This window comes from Limanda limanda, chromosome 11 (genome assembly GCF_963576545.1).
Source record: "Limanda limanda chromosome 11, fLimLim1.1, whole genome shotgun sequence".
Lineage (NCBI taxonomy): Eukaryota > Metazoa > Chordata > Actinopteri > Pleuronectiformes > Pleuronectidae > Limanda > Limanda limanda.
In genome coordinates, this window is record NC_083646.1 from 11,830,589 (window position 1) to 11,853,336 (window position 22,748).

The following is a 22,748-nucleotide window of genomic DNA, read 5'->3' on the forward strand; positions in this document are numbered from 1 at the left end:
AAGACATAGATGACCTTTCTCAACCGGGAAAAATTTGGAATAATCTCCTTGATAAGATTCACGTGGCAACACAGTTTTCATATCGGACATTTTAACATCTCACCGCACACAAAAAGGCCTCACAGGAAGTGTAATTATTTAAACAATTGCTTTGTAGGTTTCATGTCTTTCAGACCCCATACTATTTATCGAATGTAAAATGATCTGACTTAAATTACTGCATTGTTTTGGGTGTCTCTCTTTTATGAAACAGACAATATCGACATATTATGTAATAAGAGACGGAAACAAAAATAAATCATAGTAAATAAATCATCAATGCAGCTGGCCTCAATGTGAATTTGACACCAAAACAGACATCTATCCTGTAGTAGATTCATTTCTGTGGCAACTGGGCCTGGTCCAGTATGAGACTCAATGGCGCCATCATTTGGAAGAAACGGGCAACATCACCCTCAGTCATTGGACAAAAAGAAAACAGTGAAAAAGCTCCAGGCTGAACGTTGTTTCAGTTTTATTTAAAATGTAGGTTTTTTATTTAATCATTTTTTCACACTGCTTTTTGTTTTTGCATGATAAAAAATGACCGGGTAACAATAAAAACAATCTCATAAACTCTGATGGTGACAAAAAAATTGCTACAGCCCCTTAGAAAAAGAAAATAAATTACATGTTCTTTAGATAATAGATAAATTACTATCGTTTTTTTTGGGGGGTGTTTTTTTATAAAATGTAATTTTCACTACGAGGGATTATAGACGAGAAGGAGACATTCAAAGCCACGGAAAGAAAAACATCAACCACCATTCACGCACGCACACATGCACACACACACGCACACACACACTTACACATCCATAATTCATGTGTACACATTAGGGGCCAAATACAATAGTTATAAGACAGTTAGATGAGAATAAATGCAGTCTACATCAACACTTCTGATAACTCTACTTAGTTATAAAACATAAGTGCCTACTATATTCAATAAGAAATTATAGACATTAAAACATATCTGACAAATATACAGACTCCTCGAATACATCTTTGCGGGAGGTGAAGAAAAATGAAAGAAAAAACAAGAAAGAGCTAAGTATAACAGTCAAAGCATAAAGATTACTTACACACATATACAGAGGATGCCACCTCAATACGCAATATTTTTACTTTCAGGTCAAAGCAGAATGGTTTTATTATTAGATCCTATTTTAGCTTATAAGAAACAGCTTCCTCTGTAATGTTTGCCTTAAATCTGGCATCACCTATTCTCACAGGACAGATTTATCCTCTCCCTCCCAACAAGGCGATGATGGAAAGGATGTATTGAGATGAGGAGAGGAAACCGGGGGGGCATGAAGCTGTGTTTCTTTAAGACCTTAGTCACGGTGTGGTGTGATCCCACAGCAGGAAATAGTCCCTAACAAATGAGCAATGAGTCGAGTGACATTTGTTGACGACTGAGTTACACAATGGTTCTAAAAAATTGCTAAATTTGTTTAATGAAACTATATTTTGAGTGATTTTTAGGCTTTACATCTTCAGTAGGAACATGTGAACTCGGGGCAGAGAGCCAGAGATAAATTGACAGGAAGTCATAAATTCTTACGAAATGGACAAATCATTGATATTTTGTTGTTTTTGGTGGCTGTGGCTCAGGAGACTAAGCGGGTCGTCCACTAACCAGAATGTCTGTGGTTCGATACCGGGCTCCTCTGCATTCCCAAGTGTCCTTGACCAAGAAACACAACCTCAAACTGCAAATGGTGTATGATTGGAAAAAAAATGCAACATATAGAAGTGCTGTGGTCAATAAGTCTAGAAAAGTACTAAATATATACAGTCAGTTCTTTCACGTGATTTGTTGACAAGAGGATTCCATAACCAACCAACGACCCCAAATCTCTTTGTCTTATCACCTGATAATATATATATATATTCCTTTAAATCTTATCTAGAGAGCAGTATCGTCTTTAGCCCAGTAAAAACACAACTGCAACTATGAGCCTTCACACCGTAACGGCAGAATTTCACACCCTTCCATCAACTCTCTTTAAAAAGACCTACATGTATATTGACATGAACACGTCGAAGGACCGTTCAGAGTCTGTGCTGCTTGTTTAACATTCCTGTCTAATATCCTCCGGGTCCTGGAGGCCTCTCACACTCTTCTTATTTGGTCACTTACTGCCATGGTCACCCCACTCCTTTGGTTCATCTGTCCAAATACTGACGTGAACAATAAAAGGACACTTGAGGAAATATTTTTGGCAAACAAACAAAAATAATGACACACTATATGTAAATGAAATCCTTCAAGCTCGGCTGGGGGACATGTGCAGCAAACAGAAACACAGTAGATCTATTCCAGTAGATCGTCAGCACACATAGAACTACAGTACACACACTTTACTCTAGCACACATGGTAATTATTTGATCAGAACATAATTAGTGGTATGCATGTCTGTTCAAATCTGTCTCAGGATATTTTAGATCACGATGAATCTTGACAGATACTAAAATGGTTGTTGAACCACAGCTGTGTCCTCAGCGAGAACCTCCCATTACCAGCTCTCGGCCATAGAAATGAGCCTTCAAGGGTGGAAATCAGTCGCATCACTCAGCCCAGTGTGACACGCTGTGAAGCTGTTAGAGCGAATGCACAAAGTAAACAGAAACAAGCTCAGTGGAATAAGCGGTTCTAAGAGACGATGTTAAACCGTATGCAGAGTAAAGGCAAGAGGAACCGGCTGCTTTCACAGTGTTTGGCCTGGAGACTCAGGAAGAAAAAAAAAGCTGAATGTTAACTGAAGCCATCACATGCCTACTCTGGGCCGTCCGTTTCTACAGACTGGTCATTTCAGGGGTGAACGGCCCTCTTGACCTAATCCTCGACTACTTCCTGCGCACCTGTCTTGGCTCGGCAGGTCATTGCCTCTTGGCACGCTGAGCACTCTGGGTACACGAGGCGCAGCAGGCGGTCTTGTAGTAGGAGTAGACGCACAGCCGGGCCTGCACCACCATCACGCAGTTGTGACGTCTGTCCCGGCAGTTTTCATCTGGGATTGAGGAGAAGGAGTGAGATGCTGGGAGGGATCAAGCCAAACACACACATATAAAACACAGTCACATTGAGCATTCACACACAAACCTGAGACTTGGGGACTGCAGGGGATTGTGTTGCATATTTGCTCCTGTGTTGGTTTGGTGTCGGAGTCACATTCTGGGCTGTGCGCTTTGTCTGGTTTAAGACACCGTACCTCCCTCATCTGTAAACCTTTTCCACATGAACGTGAGCACTGAGAACAAAGGCAGAGGGAGGTGAGAATATTATTAGACATATAAATTCATTTATTCCTTCTAGAGCTTATATAGATAAGAAAAATGTTTCCACCATGTGATGTGATATGATGGAGAATAATAAAAGAAACATGACACCATGGACTATAGACACAACTTATAGAGATCAAAAATAATTTATCATCACATGGAAGTAAATGAGAGAGAATGATATCATAAAATAGTAGTAATGCAAAAAATAAGACAAGAGACAGGATCTACAGCTTATTCAGATTAATCACTCATTCATTATCATATGGTAGAAATAACGTCATGATTAAGTCATTCTGAAATGGCATTTTTACAATATAAAGCAGAATGAAACAGCAACACAACACTGTTTATCTCCTCATGACAATTCACATGTTTCCCCCTGTTATTTACATTTTCCAATATTTTATTCCCCCATGCCCCTGGTCTCTCACCGCGCTCCACTCTGTCGTGAACCACTGTGGCCGACACTCTCCCATCTCACACTCCTGCACCGCAGCAGGTTTGTCCAGATGAGCACACTCACTGACAGGTGCGACAGCAAAATCGTTCCCCGTCTTCTGAACACAAATGAAGTCACGTCGCTGGGTTCCGCTTCCGCAAGGCACGTTACACTGGAATGAAAAGAGCAAAAATAAGTCTGATAATCTACACCAGCAACAGTAGCTGTAACCAATGCAAAATAAATGTGTACCTCAATCTAACAAAAGTAAAACAAAAGGTTTAGCCAAGTAAATTCAAATAAAACACACAATTGACATGAAACTAGACAGGAAATAAACATAAAAAGTATTGCCTTCCTTCTTTATTCCATCCATCTTACCTGTGTCCAGGGGCTGCTGTACCACATGGCTGTTGGCACACAGGGGCCTCCATTACAGGCCTTCATCTCTGCGGGTTTGTCCCCAACACAGTCCCCTCCTCCGTTACCCTCTCTGACCCCTCCTCGAGCCAGACACACCACCTCTCTCTTCTGCACCCCGGGGCCACACTGCGCCGAACACTGAGCGACACAAAGTGGAAGTTCGTGTTGAGGATTATACCGTGAAGTGCTGTGTTCATTCCTTTCTTTCTGTGTGTGTGTGTGTGTTACTCACAGTGCTGGCCCAGTCGGTGAAGTACCAGTTGGTGACACAGGGCCCCATGTTGCACTCCTCACTTCGCTGTGGACGGAGTCCGGAGTTGCAGTCCACGTCGTTCACCAGGCTGCCTTGATCGCTGACACAGCGCACGCCCCTTGTCCTCCTCCCTACTCCACAGTCCACTGAGCACTGATAGACAGAGAGGAGAAAAACAAGAAGGAGAGGAAACAGATGAAAGGAAGGACATGAACTCCAGAGATCTAATTCATCGACATTCCCATTACCTTGTTTGTGATGCAGAGGAAATCCAATTATAGTCAAAGAAGGTTGAGGGTTGATTATCAATAAATTACTCACTTTATTTGTAACCAAGAGGAAATTGGTTGGGCAGCAGTAAAATCAGAAAAAGAGGATAAGCACACACATACCATACAAATAAAACAGAAATGAGAATCAGAGAACAAAATTAAAATAGGAGTTAAATTATGAATATAAACTTGAAAATCACATTTAAGATCATTAAACGCGTGGAGGTTGTTTGTTGGCTTCACAAATTAATGAAATTACTCATCATTCATGATTATTGGGATATTTTAATCATCTCAAATATATAAAAATTTTTATATATGCCACTCACTTGTGTAATCTGACCTCATGAAGGGATTTAAAAAATTCATGCTACAGACACTGGCCTCATTTCAAAGCACCGGGCCAGCATTTAAAGAAACTCTACAAACTACTCAGGTTTATTTTAACCAGACTCTTTCTGCCTGGGTTGTGTTCAGATGCTGAAGCACTTGACCTATTGTAACCGTGTAACTGGTGTTGTGGACTTACTGTGGTCCAGTCCGAGCTGACCTCCCAGTGGGAGCAGAGGCGGAGCTCGCAGGCCTGCATGGCCTCTGGTGGCGTGAGGCTGGCACAGCGCTGCGGGTGGACCATGGTGGAGCGGTTCCCAAAGCTCAGCCTGCACTGGAGCTGCCTCTGCTGCAGGCCGGCTCCACAGGAAACGCTGCACTCGGACCAGGCGCTGGCTTCCCAGCTTTAACACAGACAGGGAAGGAGACGGGAGGAAAAAAGTTAAAGATAATTTTCCATTATAGATTGTTACTGCTTTCATCTATATTTTGAGACCACAGAGAGCTACTTTATGCCTTTTAATACACTTACAGATTAGAAATATTACTTGTATATACTTGTATTTCAAGAATTCATCACAGTCACCATCATTTTAATTGAGCGCAAAATAATGAAAAGACATGGGCTACAATTCATCTTTGACTCAAGCCTTTAACTTTTAAAAACCCACAGAGCAAAAAACAAATCCATATAATTGAGCATCATTTCTCTTTTAAACCAATGCAAATAAATCCTCTAAAGTCAAACTGTTTATGTTAGAAATCATCTTGTTTGTTGCTTTCCAGAATTACATTTATCTTACAGAAGACAAATTAAACTTGATTATTCTATACAAGATGCTGTAGATGTAGAATTCTTGAATTGTATAAGAAAAAGGAGACTTAAGAACACAAACACACAAGAATGACTGGATAGGGAGATTTTGTGGTTTTACTGCAGTAAGTTCTCAGCTATGAGACATGCATGAGCTTCTGTCAGCAAATAACTTATTGTTCACCTCCGGAAAGTTGCGAAAGTAAACAGAAACACAATATTTAAAACGTTTGCATATCCTCAAGGTTAACTGTGATTGAGCTCACAATGGTGGGCAGTGGTGTGTGTTACAAGGCTCCTCCTCAGGAGCAGGTTTGGCTGCAGAGTCACACTTCCTCTCTGGAACCTCCTCATCTGTTTGACGATTTATACACAGAATCTCTCGATACTGATAACCTATAGAAACAAAGGCATGGACAGATTAAAAGGGATTTCAGTTCAATGTCTTGTAATCGCGTCCACCAGCCACAAGAGGGAGACATCACGTCATTCAAAGTAACAGCATTTTTGGTCAATGGGGCAATGCATTTTAAAATGACATATATGAGGACGTCTGACCTTTGCCACAGGAAGCAGAGCACTCTGTGAGTCCACCTCTTTTCCAGAAAAATGGTGGCTGAGTGTCCGGTGGCAGGTCAGTGCGAGGGGGGATCCGGGCGTTTCTATTGGGTGCTGATCCCCGAGGCCGCAACCTGTCATGTATCCAGCGGTCTGAGGACGGGGATGAAAACCCAGATGTAGAGGAGGAGGAAGAAGAGGGGAAAGAGGGGATGGAAACAGGGTGAGGGGCAGGAAGAGGGTCTTCTACTGACACGGTGAGGGGACCTGGGAGAGAGGAGCAAAACACAGAGGGACATAGAGACACATTAGAAAGGGCAGGAGAGGTGGTGGAGACATGGGGAGGAGGGGGGAAGAGCGATAAAATGTGAGGAACTGGAGAAAAACACAAGCGATGAACTATTGAGGATAAGGAGGAAGGCAGTGAGTCAGAAGCTAATGATGTCATGATGAGGTCAGGGTCTCATGACGACCCACATGTGCACCAGATAGCCTCCCATCTAGGTCACACACAAACACACAAGCACATTTATCTAATAATTCCACCCACTCGGCCAACGACCACACCCGTCAATAAACACGTCAATCATTCTACGAGTATATGAGTTGCTGTTTCCCCCGAATAATTTGGAAAGAATGAATCTGGAGAGCCTTGATTTAATTTGTTTGTGTAAATTCCACCACCACCAACATTAAGCTGTATGTTTGTCCTACTACTGAATGGAAAAAGGAGAAAACAGTCATCGTAGGGTTTGCTGGGGAGAAGGTGTGATGGACGTACTGCGAAGTGGCGCCCTCACTGGCTCCCGCTCCCTTGGCCTCTCTCGGGCCGTCTCCCGCTGCCTCCCTCTATCCGTCAGCCTCTCCCTCCCTGCCTCCTTCTTCTCCACGGGGATGTAAAACTCGTAGTCGATGCCCGGGTTCTCCTTGTGGAAAATGATCTGCGGAGCAAAACGAGAAGCGAGAAGGTACAGAGGTGAAACGTAGCAGGGAACAAGAAAGGAAAAAAAAGCATATAACAATTTGACTGATCCCCAAAGATAAATGTGCTACTCCCCTCTTCTCCACAGGGAGGTCAGAGGTGAGAGTGAGCTACAGAGGGGTCGGTGACATGATGGGGTTACCTCAGCAGGGCGTACACTTGTCACTGTGTTCCTCCTCTCGCATAAATCCCCGTCTACAACACTTAACACAGTAAAGGTCATATAAAAGTAAAGTAAAGGTCTATACTCAATCAACAGGAGAATGCTGTGCTGGGCCAGAGATGCGATGTTCTGAAACAGCTTCTGTGCAGAGATTGTTTTTTTGGGAGTTTTTTTGGGGGGGCTATTTTAAACCTTGATACTTGAGATACTTCAGGTACTTCAGATACTTCAGATACTTCAGATAAAGAGGAAGAGAGAGAAATAAGCTGTTTTCCCACATTAACTCCAGATAATGTCGGCACAATAGGATCAGGACAGAACACACAGTTTCCCATCACATGTGAAGAACCCAGGAGGAGATTGTCCAGACGTGTTAACAACAACAACAGAAGACTTTGGGGTGAGGGACGGCCCCTGGGTAGCACACGCAGGAGGCAGGACATAATGTATAAATTCTGCCGTGAAGATCATGTGATTTCGTTTACATCCCATCGACACCGGCATCGGCCATTATCACCAAAAACTCTCAAATCTAATAGTTACTTCTTCTTCAGTGTCTTCTTCGTGTATGACACCTCATCTTCATCCTGAGCTGTTTGTATTCTTCTGGGTTTTGCATCTGTCATGTGTTAGAAAGGTCATCAACACGTCCACGCTCGCGGTGAATTCTCCAGACAATATCCTGCAGTATTTCACACAAGTTTTTACTCGGGGGCTGCCAGGAAATACTCGAAAGTTTGGGGAGCAACTGACTCGGAAATTTGTGTTCTCACATGCAGCCCCTCTGGATAATTTCAGGAGAGTTTTGTGCAGGTCTGAGAACAGCTGTGCAGCAAAGGCTTCCGGCCAGACGTGAACCTTGCAGTTCATAGCCAGTGTCTTTTCCCAAAAGCTCCGGGGATGCCTCCAGACATCTATTTTCTCAGCAGTGGCAGTGGATGTGCAGCCAGCAGACTTGTCTTTCTAATTGAATCCATCCAATAATGTATTTTCCAGCATGTAATGAGCAATTCAGCCTGGCAGTGACGTGGTGGGGTCACAGACTTTCAGCCTCTTTACGTCTTCAACCTACATCCCAGTAAGTCTTAGAAATGCAGGTGATCCAGAGGAGATCAAACTCTGGACGCTTGTTATTTCTACCTCCCTCCTGGATGTAAATCTACACATGACTTCTGTTCTTCAATAAGATCTTAGCCTGAGGGCAGAGTTGTCATTATTAAGCCGTGCATAGTCTGATGTGGCTCAGGCTAAGCTATAGTGTAGCTGAGTTTATCCCACCATGATGTGAAAATAATGCTGCTATCGGGAGGATCTTCTCGACACAGGAGAGCGTCTCCTCGGGCTCTCAATAATGTTACATGGACGTGAAATAGTCTGTATATACATGTGTGTGTGTGATTCTTATCGTTGACTTCATTTTGTCATGCCCTGGTTCATGTTTACTTACATTAAAATAAAAACGTTCCTGTGTTCCACTACTTACATATAACAGTAGCTGTGTGGTGGTGGGTCCTGGGGCCTTGAGGGACTCTCCCTTATGGTCCTCCGCCTGGGCTCTAGGTCGGGTGTAGGTGAAGGTGGTCCCCCCTGCCTGGTACTCTCCTGGAGGGTCCACAGCCCAACGCCCGTTCACCACTGAGGCCCCGGTGCCACTTCTCATGGCTGGAGGAATAAGACGGGGTCGGAAGGTCAGACAGGAGAAGAAGACGATAGTTTAGAAAGATTCTTAAAAAACACCCATGAGACTGGGAGAGTTGTATCAGTACCAGACAGAGTGCTGGCAAGACAAACACTAACACACACTTCACTCGCTCCTTCTGGGCTCAAACCATTACAAGCTCTATCTGCCCCCAGTCCGCAAGGCCACAGAATATACAGTCTCATTTCAGGCCAGCACACACATGCTCATGGGCCAAGTCTCATTCCCAAATCTGCAATTTGCCTGCCAACATCCCACTTTTACTGGAGCTGTATTATTCAAGTAATCTTAAACTGCATGTGCGTGTGTGTGTGTGCATAATGTGACGTCTCTCACCTAGGTAGTTAGGGCTTGCTCGCCTCTCCGTGATGTTAATGAATGTAGCTCCCGGTGGGATGTCCAGGATCTTGTGGTAACCGAGGGGAACCGTGACATTTTGGAAGCTTCCTGCCACCTTCCGACAGGAGGTGTCCTGCCCGCCACACACTCCGCACTTGTCTGTCACGGAGCCGGAGCCCAGGACGCCATCGCAGCCCTCCGTCTGGCAGGAGAAGAAGGTGACAGTGAGTGACGGGAAGGACAATGGAGGGAGCAGTGGGGTATAGGGGAACAAGGGAGACAAGTGGGAGCTGGAGCGGGGAACAGCTCCTCCAATATTGTTGGCATTTCACGTCCACTGCCAGTGTTTATTTCCCCGTTCTTTGTGCGAATGGAATGAGGGTAAAATCAGCGAGTGAGCGAGCAAATGAGATAAATTGGGAAAGAGAGAGAGAAAAGAGGCCCAGAGAAGGGTAATAAAGAAAAAAAAAGGATTGGAGACACGCTGAATCTGAATGCCAGGCTTAAATCAGCCTCCAGACGTGAGACTAACAGAGCCAGGTCCGGGAAATTGTCAACCCCGACTAGACAGGAGGGGACTCAGAAACCCGACACGTGTTTAAAATCCACTCACCAGACACTGTCCTTCTACACACACGTCATTTGAGCTGACGTTGAAGCAGGGAGTCCCGTCTCTGACACGCTCGGCCTGACGGACGTAGAACCGATAGCTGGCAGGTCTGCAGGTCAGCTCGCACTGCTTGTCCGCACCAACTGGAAACACACAGAGAGAGAGCAGGGTTCATGCACAACATACGTGTTCGGTGACTGTGAGATGTCCTGTGTGACTCTGTGAGGTTTCTCAGTGCTTGGAGAGGAGAAGACACAGCTGGGGGATGAACGTCTTTCCATGTGGCCACCAGTCTCAGGCCAGACCATATAACACATGACTGTCATACAGCGAGAGAGTGATTAGATATTTCCCCTGCTGCTCGTTCGCTCGTGCTCTCACCGCAGCGCTTTCCCAGGAGACGCAGACCCAGAAGCGAAGTAAAAGGTACGGTCGAGATTTATGAAAGGAACCCAACGGGCGCGTGCTTTGGGGAGCAATGTACCGGGAAATGGAGCACTGAAGGAAATAATCAGAGAAAGAGAAGTAGGGAGTAGAAGGAGAAGAAGAAGAAAAAAAAGAAGAGTGCTTTATGGTAAAAGAGGAAATTAAAAGTCCTTCAGCACTTGGAGAATAAGCCGACAAACAGACGTGTAGAGAATACAGAGGATCTCTCATGGGAATGAGGGTGAGGTAAACACAAAAAATGTGGAGACAATCAATAAGAAGTGTGTTGTAACACAAGAAGCACGTTTAAAGGAATAGTTTACATTTTTCAGAAATGTAACGTGAAATGAAAAGAGCTGGAACAAAACAGTGGTTTTAACTTGGTGAGTTTCCAAGGCGTTGGTCACACAGGCGAGATGGATATAGATCTTTAAATCAGTCAACTGGTTCCTGTTATCTTGTTTTCAATTTCAGAATTTGGCAAAGGTGAAAAAAGGTTAAGATCGTGCAGCAGACCTTCAGTGTCAGGGTTCAGTCTTTTAACTTTTAAGTTTTCACTCACAGTAAACATCAATCACAGGATACATGAATCCTCAGGCCTCACTGAAAGCTCACAGGGCTCCAACCAAACAATAAACTCAAGATTCAATAAGCAGATTTCTCAAATTGTCAGACAGAGATGAACAAATAGGTGATAAAGAAAGGAAGGGACAGTAAGAGGCTTGACTGTTCATCATTTGAGACAGGGGGTGCAACAGGGGTTAAAGACCCAAAGGCACAGCTTTGTGTGTGTGTGTGTGTGTGTGTGTGTGTGTGTGTGTGTGTGTGTGTGTGTGTGTGTGTGTGTGTGTGTGTGTGTGTGTGTGTGTGTGCGTGTGCGTGTGTGTGTGTGTGTGTGTGCGTGTGTGCGTGTGTGTGTGTGTGTGTGTGTGTGTGTGCGCAGACATGAGCTCATAGCATGAGTAAAGGGTCAGAGATTAGGTTGCAGGAGGGAGGGAGGAGTTTCTGTAATTGGGAGTTCAGGGGTTAAAAGGACAATCTTTGTGCTTCTGAAATTACGACTTCCCACTGTGGTGTCATATTTCTCAGCTGCATAATGACAGAAATGTACGCACTATTAAATTCCATATAAATACGAGCAGCAGGAGATTTTGCCAGGTGTGGTCAGAAAACATTCCACAGTTTTATTATTCTGTCCCTGAAACCAAAATGTAAATTTCCTTCCAAAAGTCTTAATGAAACGATTGGACATTACAAAGTTATCAAACTGCGGTTCTGATATTACCTCACCACGCCACAAAATGTCCATATTATAACACTGAAGATTGTTACACCATGAAATGCTGTCATAGCTCAGTAAGACATGAAACGGGAATAACCCAAAGCTCCTGTACCACCTTCAAAGTCAAGAGGCTCCTCAGAGATAGTCGAGAGCAAAGGTCACAGGTCAAAAGGGTCAAATACCGGACCCCGCCTTCAACCTTGTGTCCAAAGGAGAATTCAAAACCAGTGCAGTATCGTCAACACAAAAGAATTCCATATGCTCTCACGGAATAAGTGAGTTGAATTTCGTAAAATACAAAAACGCTTTGACAGGTGTAATACAAGTAGTACAGAGGTCAACATAGAGGAGAAAAGATTGAAAACCTCCAGACAAAAGAGAGGGATTAGTAAAACTGGACTGTTTAGATGCATTTTCATTGTTTTGTTGGTTAAAAATAAATATTTCAGTGGTAGAGAACCACAATGACAAACTATCTTCTATCTAAAATACGTACATCTGGATGAAGGCTGAGCTGAGATTCTCAATTAAAAACATTTAAGTTGAGACCAAGACACCATGCACAGTTTTGTGTCTTCAATCCATGGTTGTTTGCTTGACCCAATATGTGAAGACATTACAGACTGTATTTAATCTCACTAAGTGGTGAGGAAGTCGTAGACGTGACGCCACTGACGAGTTTCTAGTGAAATGAAGGTCATGTGTAACTAGGTACAACAATTTGCTTATAAATATTAAAGGTTGAAAAAAAATACACTTCAAAATGTCAAAAACATGTTTTTCCGATGGTTAATCACAACATGGACCACACACCGTGGCACAGACGGCCCTCTTCAGGTCTTGTTTATAAATATAATTCAGGAAATGTAGAAGTGGTCCCTCGGCATTGGTATACATACACTATCCTTAAATCATTTAGCCAGAGTTTAGGGAGCAGTGACACGTTCACTGAGATAAATCAGAGGTTAGTGAATTCTGTGAATGTCTCTATCATATAATGAGAATAGATGCAAATCATTAAAGAAATAGCTTCATCAACATACAACAGCATATCGTCAGCATACTGTGTACAGCAAAGTTCTGGTGCCAATTAAAGAAAGTGGTGTCTCTCTGATCCTCCATGTGACAGATAAAGGAAACGTTGGACCAAAACTTTCATTAAGACAAAGCCATCAATAAAAAATGAATATAATATATATTCAAACTCATCGCCCAAGTTGCCTCCGACCTTCAGCAGCAAACTGCTTTATTTTGATGGTATATTTACAGAGAAGGAGAAAAAGCCTCAATATACAAGTAATATGTACTCTTTCTATTTTTATTGATTTTAACAATTAATGTTATTTATTTTTAATAATCAACAAAGGTCAATCTAATTCATTATGTATCACGAATGTAAAGAAAATCGGGAAATCATGAGAATCTTGAGTCCTGTCCAAACTGTCCAAACATTTGCTACTGTCCAATAACTACAGAGACAAATATACAGTCATGAGAGACAGAAAAGAGAGGGGAAGCTAAAAGTGGGAGATGTGTTGCCATCCAATCACTCTTTGCCTCCCTCTCTCTCTATATATATTTTTAATCTTCACCACCTTCATGCTCCATCTCCTCTTCTTCATTTCCTGTCCTGATGTCATGCTCGAGCGCCCCCCCCACTCTTAATCACCCTTAATCTCCTCTCACTATTTTTGGTCCTTATCTCACATTTGTCCCTCGCTACCGCTCCGCTCCGCTCCTCTGCTCCTCTTTTTTCCGCCTCCATCTCTGGCCTCTCTTTTCCTCTGCCACTGTCTCCCTCTCCCTCTCTGAGCTTAGTGTTCAGACAGTGGAATATATGTTGTCTAAATATACTTCCCCACTATCTCTCCGTCTAAACAAACTCCAGCAGGGACAGAGAAAAGAGAGGCAGTGGGACAGGAAGAGGGGAGGAGCGGGGGTGCAGAGAGGGGATGAGGCCTGCAAAAAAAAAAGAAGAATATTGAAGTAAAACAACACCTGCACGTGCAGCGATTTACAAAACGACAGTGGTTCTGCTTACAGAGCGGAGCATGTGGGGGGAATTAGTCAGGACCATCACTTCTGTGGTTTCTGAGTGCATTGGCAGCTTTAAACTTCCAGTTCAAAACCATTGGCCGCACTACTTAGCAAGTCATATATAACAGTGTTGTCACCTCCAAGGCACAGGAATCATACACAGGGCAGTGAGAGCTCAACATAAATACTCAAGGGGAATAAACGCAACAGCGTCCCAAACAGATGAGTGCAGCTGGAGAGAAAATGACTAATACACTATTCAGTGTCGAAACACACACACTCCTCACGGCCTCCAGTGTGTGTTGATGGGAAACTAGATATGAAGGTCTGGGTTGCGGCCAATGGGACCGGACTGAGGTAAACAGAGCGATAGAGTTTACTTAGCAGAGTGGAAAAGGATCATCTCCAGCACAGGCCGAGTGTGTCTGGCCGGCTGACGTCATCTGCGAATACTTCACAGTAAAATAACCGAGCTGTGTCTTTCTAATGCACGTACCATGATTGATTTGATTTACGTCCCTATCAGAGGTTGTCTGTCTGTTTTCCTTCCCCTACTCTCTCTCCTCTGTCTCCGTCCCAGCAGAGCTCAAGGACACGACCGGTTTAAATTAAGCTCGGCCGGAGAAGAGGGCAAGGACGCGTATGCAGAGGGAGACATTTTAAGAGCGGCTCAGTTCAGGATAAGTACAGCAATCATACTCTCTCCCCCTCGATAACACGCTGGAGCAGGGTCGGTGGACATGAGGAAAGCCCCTGTGTGTTTATGCAGACATTCAGACTCCAGCTGAGAGCTACTGATACTGATGGACGGCATGCATCGTCTAGATCTGCCTCCATCCTCAAACTGCCCTCAGTCTGCTCCGGTAATCACATAAAATGTATAAAAAATGATCCTCTTAGACTGAAACCTTTTGTTCCCTTGGACAAAAACAGGAAATCAAACAGCACAACACCTGCCTCTTATATTTCAAGTAATGGGATTTGGCCATTTTAAGGCAATGTTGTCAGCAACTATATTCACTGGATTACACAGAAACAGATGTTTGCCATCAGGCTCCGCTGTCCAAAAACAAAAGCTCCTCCACTTATTTTGTAGGAAAATGTAATATATCTTGAAATATTGTGATATTTTATTATTTCATTCATACTACCCACTCCTACCTGAACGTCTTTGGCCTTTGAAGAGGAAGCTGGAGTAGCTGGAGGAAACTATAAAGTTATACTCCTAGGTGTTATTACTTTACTATTAAACTTTGGGCAAATTTAAGTCTGACACAGGGAAATACAATGAATGAGTGTAGCACATTTCCAAAACTGGCACAAAACACTACTGTATTTGTTTGGAGATGCTTATAACTGCCCGAATGTCTCTAGAGAGTTTTCTGGAAGTTGCCAATCACACATGAACAACGTAGCAGGAGCTTCTCCGCTCAGACGATGGGTGGTGCAGCATGTGCAGATGCAGGACATAATAAATTCTTTTTTTTCTTTTTCGTTTTGGTTTCGCGCACATCAACACCCGCATCGGACCTGATCAGAAAATGCTCCGTTGACATCTTGTTCCTGGTCTTCACCACTTTTTCATCCATTTGTGAAACGATCCTCAATTCGCCCACTCGCTTGTGGTGAATCCTGCGGAGGAGGTTTTTATTAGGGGGCTGAGCTGGAGAAACTCTAGAGAAAGTCCAGCGTTCGCACATACAGCCCCTCTGGAGAATGTGGGGAGATTATCCGGAGTTCAGTGCACATCTGAAAGCAGCTCACTTCATCTGTGGGTAGTTAGTGTGCAGTGATAAGCGTGTACAGTGGCTTCATCAGACCGTTTCCACTAGAAAACCTCCTCCTGCTGTGGCTGGTAACGAGGCTGATGGGAGCAGTGAACCATTACACTAACGCTGAGGTGCTGGAAAAGCTAAACAATGAACCTAAGGTGGGAACTGCAGAGCTGGGTAATTATTCTCTGCAGGTCTGTGATTATGAGCGACCTCCGTTTATCTAATATATAAACAATGAGGAGTGCAGCTTTAACCTGTCATGGAAATATTGCTTGTTTGAATCTCTGTTTTTAATTGGGTGTGTTATGTATGTTTGAACAGTGTGTCTGTGTGTAATTCTTTGTTATGCGTGTATTATCTTAAGATGGAATGAAGTGAAACTGATGAACGCGGACGTATTGTGTTGCTGATCTAGTGCGTCTGGCTCTGCGCTCTCACACTGAGTGTGTTGAGTAACTTGAGCCAGCTGTTACAGTGACCACAGACAGATACACAAACAAACGTATGCAAACATTTTTCCGCATATTATCTTGGCTCCATTAAGCCGCTCGGCCGCCGTGCCAGAGCACTCGCCAATAAAGTCGCACTGTAAATACACAGAGGCCCGTACACATATTTCTAAGTGTGATGACGAGTACATGTTGATATCATCCCACAGCTGCGTTTCCCTCCTCTCTCTACCGCTCTCCATCCATTCTTCCTTTTCTGTAAAATTCTTCAAATTTCTGTTTGTCTCTCTTCCTCTTTCTTTTCCTGGCGGCCGTGGAAAACAAAGATAAACAGACACAATCTCCACTGGGCTGAACTTTTGTTCTCTTGCACAAGAAAGTAAACATACACGCTTACACACACACACACACACACACACACACACACACACACACACACACACACACACACACACACACACACATACACACACACATACAGAGAAACAATGACACCGACACACACAAGTGCACACGCACACCCCGGCAATGCTGTCTCGCTTTGTTCCCAGTGGTCATGTGACGAAACACTTGCATCCCATCACCTCTCACCTCCCTCTTCGTCTTGCACTCTCTTTATCTCACTCACTAGGAATCTGAGTGCTTAGTCAGAGCAGGGAGGATAGAGGCTCGACGGGAGAGAAAGGGAGAGAGGGATGTGTTGAGAGCGAATGAGAGGAAAACAGAGAGGAGGGAGAGTGTGTTGTGTAGAGAATAAAAGCAGGGTGAGTTCCAGTCATTCTCTTTTCCTCCCTCGACTCTCATAACGCCTCATGTAGATGTCGGCCTGCTCCAATGAGAGGAGGGGATTGTGGTGGGTTGGGCTGGCTACAGGGAGGCCTGCACTGATGCCAGAACAACACACGTTTATTACTGACTCTCCTCTCTCTCCTCTCTCCTCGAGAGAGAGAGAGTGTGTGTGTGTGTGTGTGTGTGTGTGCTTGTTACCACAGCAGGCCTCACCCTCAGTGAAAGGTTCCCAGTCGTAGAGTCGACCCATGAACTCCTGGGTGTTAAACGCTGCACACTGCTCCGCCCTGGAGTCCAGCGCCCCACCTGCACACACCTGGAGGACAGAAACAGGCAGAGAAAGGTCAGTGCCTCACATTAACATAATATGAAATCACTCAGCTCGTAAACCTGTTTCTCTCCCAGTCCCCAAAGACCCGAGGGTGGAGTGAGCTGCTGCAAGTAAAAGTGAGGGAAAACAGCTAATAAAGAAGAGGAGAATTAACTTGAGATCATAGAGCTAAGTGCAACCATTCCATACCCTCATACACAAACACACACACACACATGCACGCACACACACTGTCTCCATGCTGCTTTTGGCAGTCTGCGAGTGTATTAGGAGCATATGGAAATAATATACTTTTTGGAAGAGGCAGCTCACATAAATCCACTGTGACTTTCAGTGCATGACCACAGAATGCTAGTGACTGTGTGAGCGTGTGTGTGTGTGTGTGTGTGTGTGCGTGTGTGTGTGTGTGTGTGTGTGTGTGTGTGTCTGAGCACATGTCCAGCTTGCGCTCATTCAAGAGGAGCCGTAGAGTGGAAATAATTTTAGCATAACTGCACTTGAACATCAGCTGAAGGATCGTCACAGACACAACCCTGCTGGTTCATACTGTACTGACCATAACTCAGAGAGGTTTAGCATAGTCCTGGGACACACACACACACACACACACACACACACACACACACACACACACACACACACACACACACACAAACACACACACACACACACACACACACACACACACACAAACACACACACACACACACACACACACACACACACACACACACACACACACACACACACACACACACACTCACTTCATCCAACGCGGCTCACACATTCAACTTCATCTGTTATTGTTACTTTGGGGAAGAAACAACCATCCGGCCTGGTCAAAAACCCACTGAGTTTACAACCCCCTGATATACAGCAGGGTTCAAACACATACAAAGACACACACAGACACACACAGACACACACAGACACACACACTCTTGCATACCGCACACAGAGCTCTCGGATTTCCCTGCAACTCTTGATCTCTGTCAGCTCCACAATCTTCTTTTCTCTCCCCTCCGCTCTCTTTCTTTGATCGGTATTTCTTGTCCTTTTTATTTTTTTTTGAACCTCTCTCCGCTCACACAGCTGTCACAAACAGCTGGAAAGTTTCTCATCTAGGGAGACAAGAGCGAGGGAGTAGTCGATCTACACACACACACACATGCACACACACATGCGCTCCCACCAGACGCACACAGACAGTTCCCATGTGAACCCACCTCTTGTGACAAAGTGTAACTAAAAGACTCTCATGGATGAAAAGTCAAAGCATGCACTCATCGACACTGGCCTTGCAGAATTTCACACTGTGAGAAGGAATGCTTGTGGCCGTCACATCACCAGCCACTCACATAAGGATCATCTGTTGTTTCTGTTCTTGCGAGGTGTGAAACCAGCTTGTCAAACTTTATGTGCTGTGCTCCGCATCGGTTTCACGCTACTGAAACAGACTTAATTTTGTCATCGATTTATGGCAGGCTTTTTCTTAAGCCGCTTACATGCGAGTCGGTTGGAGCTGCATCGACTGAACATGTGAGTGTGTGCAGGCGCTTGAGGGTCAGCATACGCACGTGACCCCATCAGCCTGCTCGGATGTTTGTGAGAAATGCGGGTGGTAATGGTTGTAAATGTTTCTGCTGGACATAAACATGTTGGGCCCCCATTATAAACTGGATAGTTTCTGTGTATCAGTGCCTGTGTGTGTGTGCTTGTGAGGCCATAAACAATGAGTGGACACCAACCGCAGACACATGTACAAGGCGATGAGTGTGCAGCAGTGGGATGCTTCAGTTAAATAGAAAAGAACGAGAGAAGGCGCCTGCTGACAAGATAAAAAAGGGATGCAAAAGAAAAGAAAGAATGCAAGAAAATGTCAAGTGTGTTCATTCATGCGTCGGGGATTGAACGAGAGCTACAGGGCGAGTGGGTTCTCCTCCCAAAAGAGTTTAGGGTGTGTAAAAACAGAGGGAGGCTAATGGGCTGAATGAAAGCCTAGGGAGAGGAGGTGAAGTGAGAGTAAAAACAGAAGCGAGAAAAACCTTTTCACTGGTGTTTCATGCTTCTGCCGGAGAATTTGTGTGTTATTGTAAAGGCTCTAGTTTTACCCCCCATTTACTGTGAGCTCAGGGTCAGGGGGTCTCCTCATAACCGCCCAGGAGAGAGGGAGTGGAGGGACAGGTGGAGGCGTGGAGCGACAGAGGAGACAAAAGGGAGAGAGGCAGATATTGAATGGGCCAAAGACAGAGAGAAAAGGATGGAATCAAAACATCTTAACCACAGGAATGTACTGTATGTAGCAGTAACAACAGCTCAATCACTTAGCAACATAAGAAAATTAAGATTTAAAGCTTTTCTGGCCTCATTGTAGTTTATTTACCTGTGGATTAGCCGTAGACTGTATATAAAGAAGGACGACACTTCTTCACCTCCTCACACTATCCAGAAATGAAGCTACCAATCATGAGTCAGTCTCAGCTGTCAATCATGATGTGTCACCTTGTTAAAACTTAAAATAAAACTTAGCCGAAACATGAGCACTTGCATGAGTGTGAAAAGAGCTATTATAAAATGACACAAAACATCTTTGAGAAATAAATATGTGTACTTTGACTTTTTAGTTTACTATGTCCCATCCACTGACACAGAGGAGGCAGATCATATTGTCCATCTTTATATAGTCTATGGTATCAACTAATTAAATCCACTGGAAATCCACTTACATAACACTGGTTTCTCGCTGTCAGATGTCTTAGAATACAGATCTTTCTTTATCTTCTCGCTCTTTGTGATAAAAACAACATTTCATAGAGAGGAGGCGGAGTATTGAACTGAAATATGTCAGTGGCAACGTGTGACTAAAGTATTCAGGTACTGCTTAATACTGCTGTTTTTATATGTTTAGACAACAAAGAAGTGTGATGTGTTGCCTATTATGTAATCAGATAGTTCCTGATTGAAATCCCATTGAGACATTTTTTATTTTATTTTTTTTAATTTTCTCTATCCTTGTAGAGCTATTTGTTTAACATTTAACATTACTGAAGTATTATTTTAGTGTTGGTATCCAAACTCAAGTACCCCGCTGACACAATGGACACATCCCCTTAAATTGATTTATGGTTCATAAATAGAGAGATATGACACACTGACTTTATAAAGGTGATTAATTTTTACTGGATTAACTAAAACAATAATAGTCACCACCTGTCTGCGTCTTATTCTGAAAGTTGTGTCAATCATTTACACTCCAGATGGAAATGAGTCAGTTAAGATAACAATGTACTCAGTGAAGTAATGACTGGGAACTGGGGAACGCTGCGATTGCATCGGTGAAGTAACACGAGGGAAGTGGTCACACGAGAGGTCGCCGATCAGACAGGATGTAAACAGGTTGAGCCAGATTACCTAAAACACTTCAGAGGTCAAAGTGAAAGTTGGTCATACGCCCTCACTGCACAGGAAAAGTTCACTCCAGAGGTCGGTGAGTAAACTGGTGGAGGTGTACAGTGGATTGGGAAATAATTTCACCTTTTGCCTTCATTTTCTTCTTCATAATAGGTTTGGGAAACAGAAGTGACGTCTCTCACATTTCCGCATTTTCCTCGGTATATACAATGACATAATTACAGATAAGACTGCTGATTAAAAGACCCAAATTGTGTAAAATCTGGATTTCTTATTACCTTTCAATATTCACTCAGACGATCACAACTCATCTCTGATCATCACTGTTAAAGTACTTGAGAGGGGGCAGCTCAAAGCCTCAGTTAGGCTCATGTAAGTAAACATGAAAGCAGCATGAGATGAAAGATGTAAAAACTGTCTCACCCTGGACTGACAGGCTGCAAGATGGAGCAGAGAGCAGGTGAAAGAAAAATGAATCCAGCCGCTGAAAGAGAGTCAGTGTTTTTGTACAGAAGCTGGCAGATGTGTTTTTACTGCCAGGGAGCAGGGAGGCCAGAGAAAGTCTGTGTGTGTGTCTGGGTACGACCGCCTGAGGGCCGGGGACTTTGTTTTGTGCACACACAGACAGACACACATGAAATCGCCACCCACATAAACAAACACAAGCCAAGTTCTTGATCACATATAACGCTACCACGTGAAACGCAAACACCGACCCACACAGGAACTGTGAGCTTTGAGGAGGGACGGAATATGTGGGAAAAGCAGGAACCTTTCGCCGCATTTGTTAGTTTCTGTCTGGGAGAGCCCAGGTGACTCGTCTCTGTCGCCGTCCTCACTGCTCAGTCATTCTCGTTCGTTTAAGAAATGCACAACCGAGAGTCGCCTCAATACCACATGCAGGTTATGGCTGGCCGGTCATTCCTGAAGCATTACACATTCAGACTAAACAACCGACGGCTTGTCCCCGCAGCCATAAATCAACATCCGTCACACGGCAGGAGTAATGACTGCATGCACACAAATCCATGACATGTGTTGATACTGTATGGGCGGGTGTGTGTATGTGTTTGTTCTCTGCGATTAACATCCTCTGGCTAATCTTGTGGCTGAGGCCGTGTGTCGGAGGCTTGCCGGGCACCACCCTGACTCCAGCCTTCACCCTGTACGGGGGGGTGGGAGTCAGGAGTCGTCCGGAGGAAACGCTGCTCATCTGTCAACAACAGTCTCAGAAGTGAAGGAGGAGGAGGAGGAGGAGGAGGAGGAGGAGGAGGAGGAGGAGGAGGAGGAGGAGGAGGAGGAGGAGGAGGAGGAGGAGGAGGAGGAGGAGGAGGAGGAGGAGGAGGAGGAGGAGAGTCATCGAGACAGTTCAGGCTTCAAAACAACAAGTGTTCGAGGAAAAGAAAAGTCAAGAAAAGAAAGTAAAAGAAGAAAAACTTCTAATAAACACTGTAGCCACAAGATCAATAAATGAAACCAGAACTTGGCTCAGAGGCACCGACCAAGACAATCTTTCCACGTTCCATTTTTCACCTTACACCTCGACTCACTCACATCATATTTCTACAAATATGTATTTTATGCACAGGGATAACTCTTCACTTATTTCTATAATAACACATCAAAGTGAGAGATTGAGACTTGGAGAGTGTGAACAGTTGGACTAATTTCCTCGAACAGATCCCAAAATCCAGGCTGAACCTAAAAGAGCCTTTTCTGTGTAATGCTGCTTCCTCTGCCTGGAACCTTCTGCACCTGGATGTAAAATCACTAAACGTGAATTCAGATCACTGCTGCAGCGCTCGGTGCTCCATCGTCAGGCTGCTCATGTTCTGGAGCGTTTTCTCAGACAGTTTCACCCTTTAGATTGTTGTGAGTTTCTGTTTTCATTGTTACTGTGATGAAACCGTTTGTATGGTCGGATGGGAAAAACAACTCATTCTTTTACCATTGCATTTTTGTTTATTTCTTATTTTGCGGCAACTTTTGTCTTCTGTTCTTTATCACAAACTCTGTTTTACTGTTGTTGGCCACG

At 44.1% G+C, this 22,748-nt stretch overlaps 1 protein-coding gene across 2 annotated transcripts in view; it reads right to left on the reverse strand.

The window, feature by feature from the left end:
- Positions 1-497: 497 nt before the first annotated feature.
- The window catches only part of adamtsl4 (ADAMTS-like 4), a 34,976-nt gene continuing 12,725 nt past the window's right edge, over positions 498-22,748 (reverse strand). The window contains exons 5-18 of one of the 2 annotated variants that reach the window (XM_061080477.1): positions 17,185-17,287; positions 10,217-10,356; positions 9,601-9,805; positions 9,049-9,227; positions 7,202-7,361; positions 6,421-6,687; positions 6,129-6,258; positions 5,248-5,452; positions 4,426-4,599; positions 4,152-4,331; positions 3,763-3,942; positions 3,150-3,297; positions 2,909-3,057; positions 498-2,226 (exon numbers count right to left, since the gene is read on the reverse strand). In XM_061080477.1, the coding sequence (XP_060936460.1) occupies positions 2,927-3,057; positions 3,150-3,297; positions 3,763-3,942; positions 4,152-4,331; positions 4,426-4,599; positions 5,248-5,452; positions 6,129-6,258; positions 6,421-6,687; positions 7,202-7,361; positions 9,049-9,227; positions 9,601-9,805; positions 10,217-10,356; positions 17,185-17,287 (2,202 nt within the window). In that variant the 3' untranslated portion in view covers positions 498-2,226; positions 2,909-2,926. Of the gene's footprint in view, positions 3,058-3,149; positions 3,298-3,762; positions 3,943-4,151; positions 4,332-4,425; positions 4,600-5,247; positions 5,453-6,128; positions 6,259-6,420; positions 6,688-7,201; positions 7,362-9,048; positions 9,228-9,600; positions 9,806-10,216; positions 10,357-17,184; positions 17,288-22,748 lie in introns of both variants that reach the window. The other variant, XM_061080476.1, reaches the window with a different exon arrangement.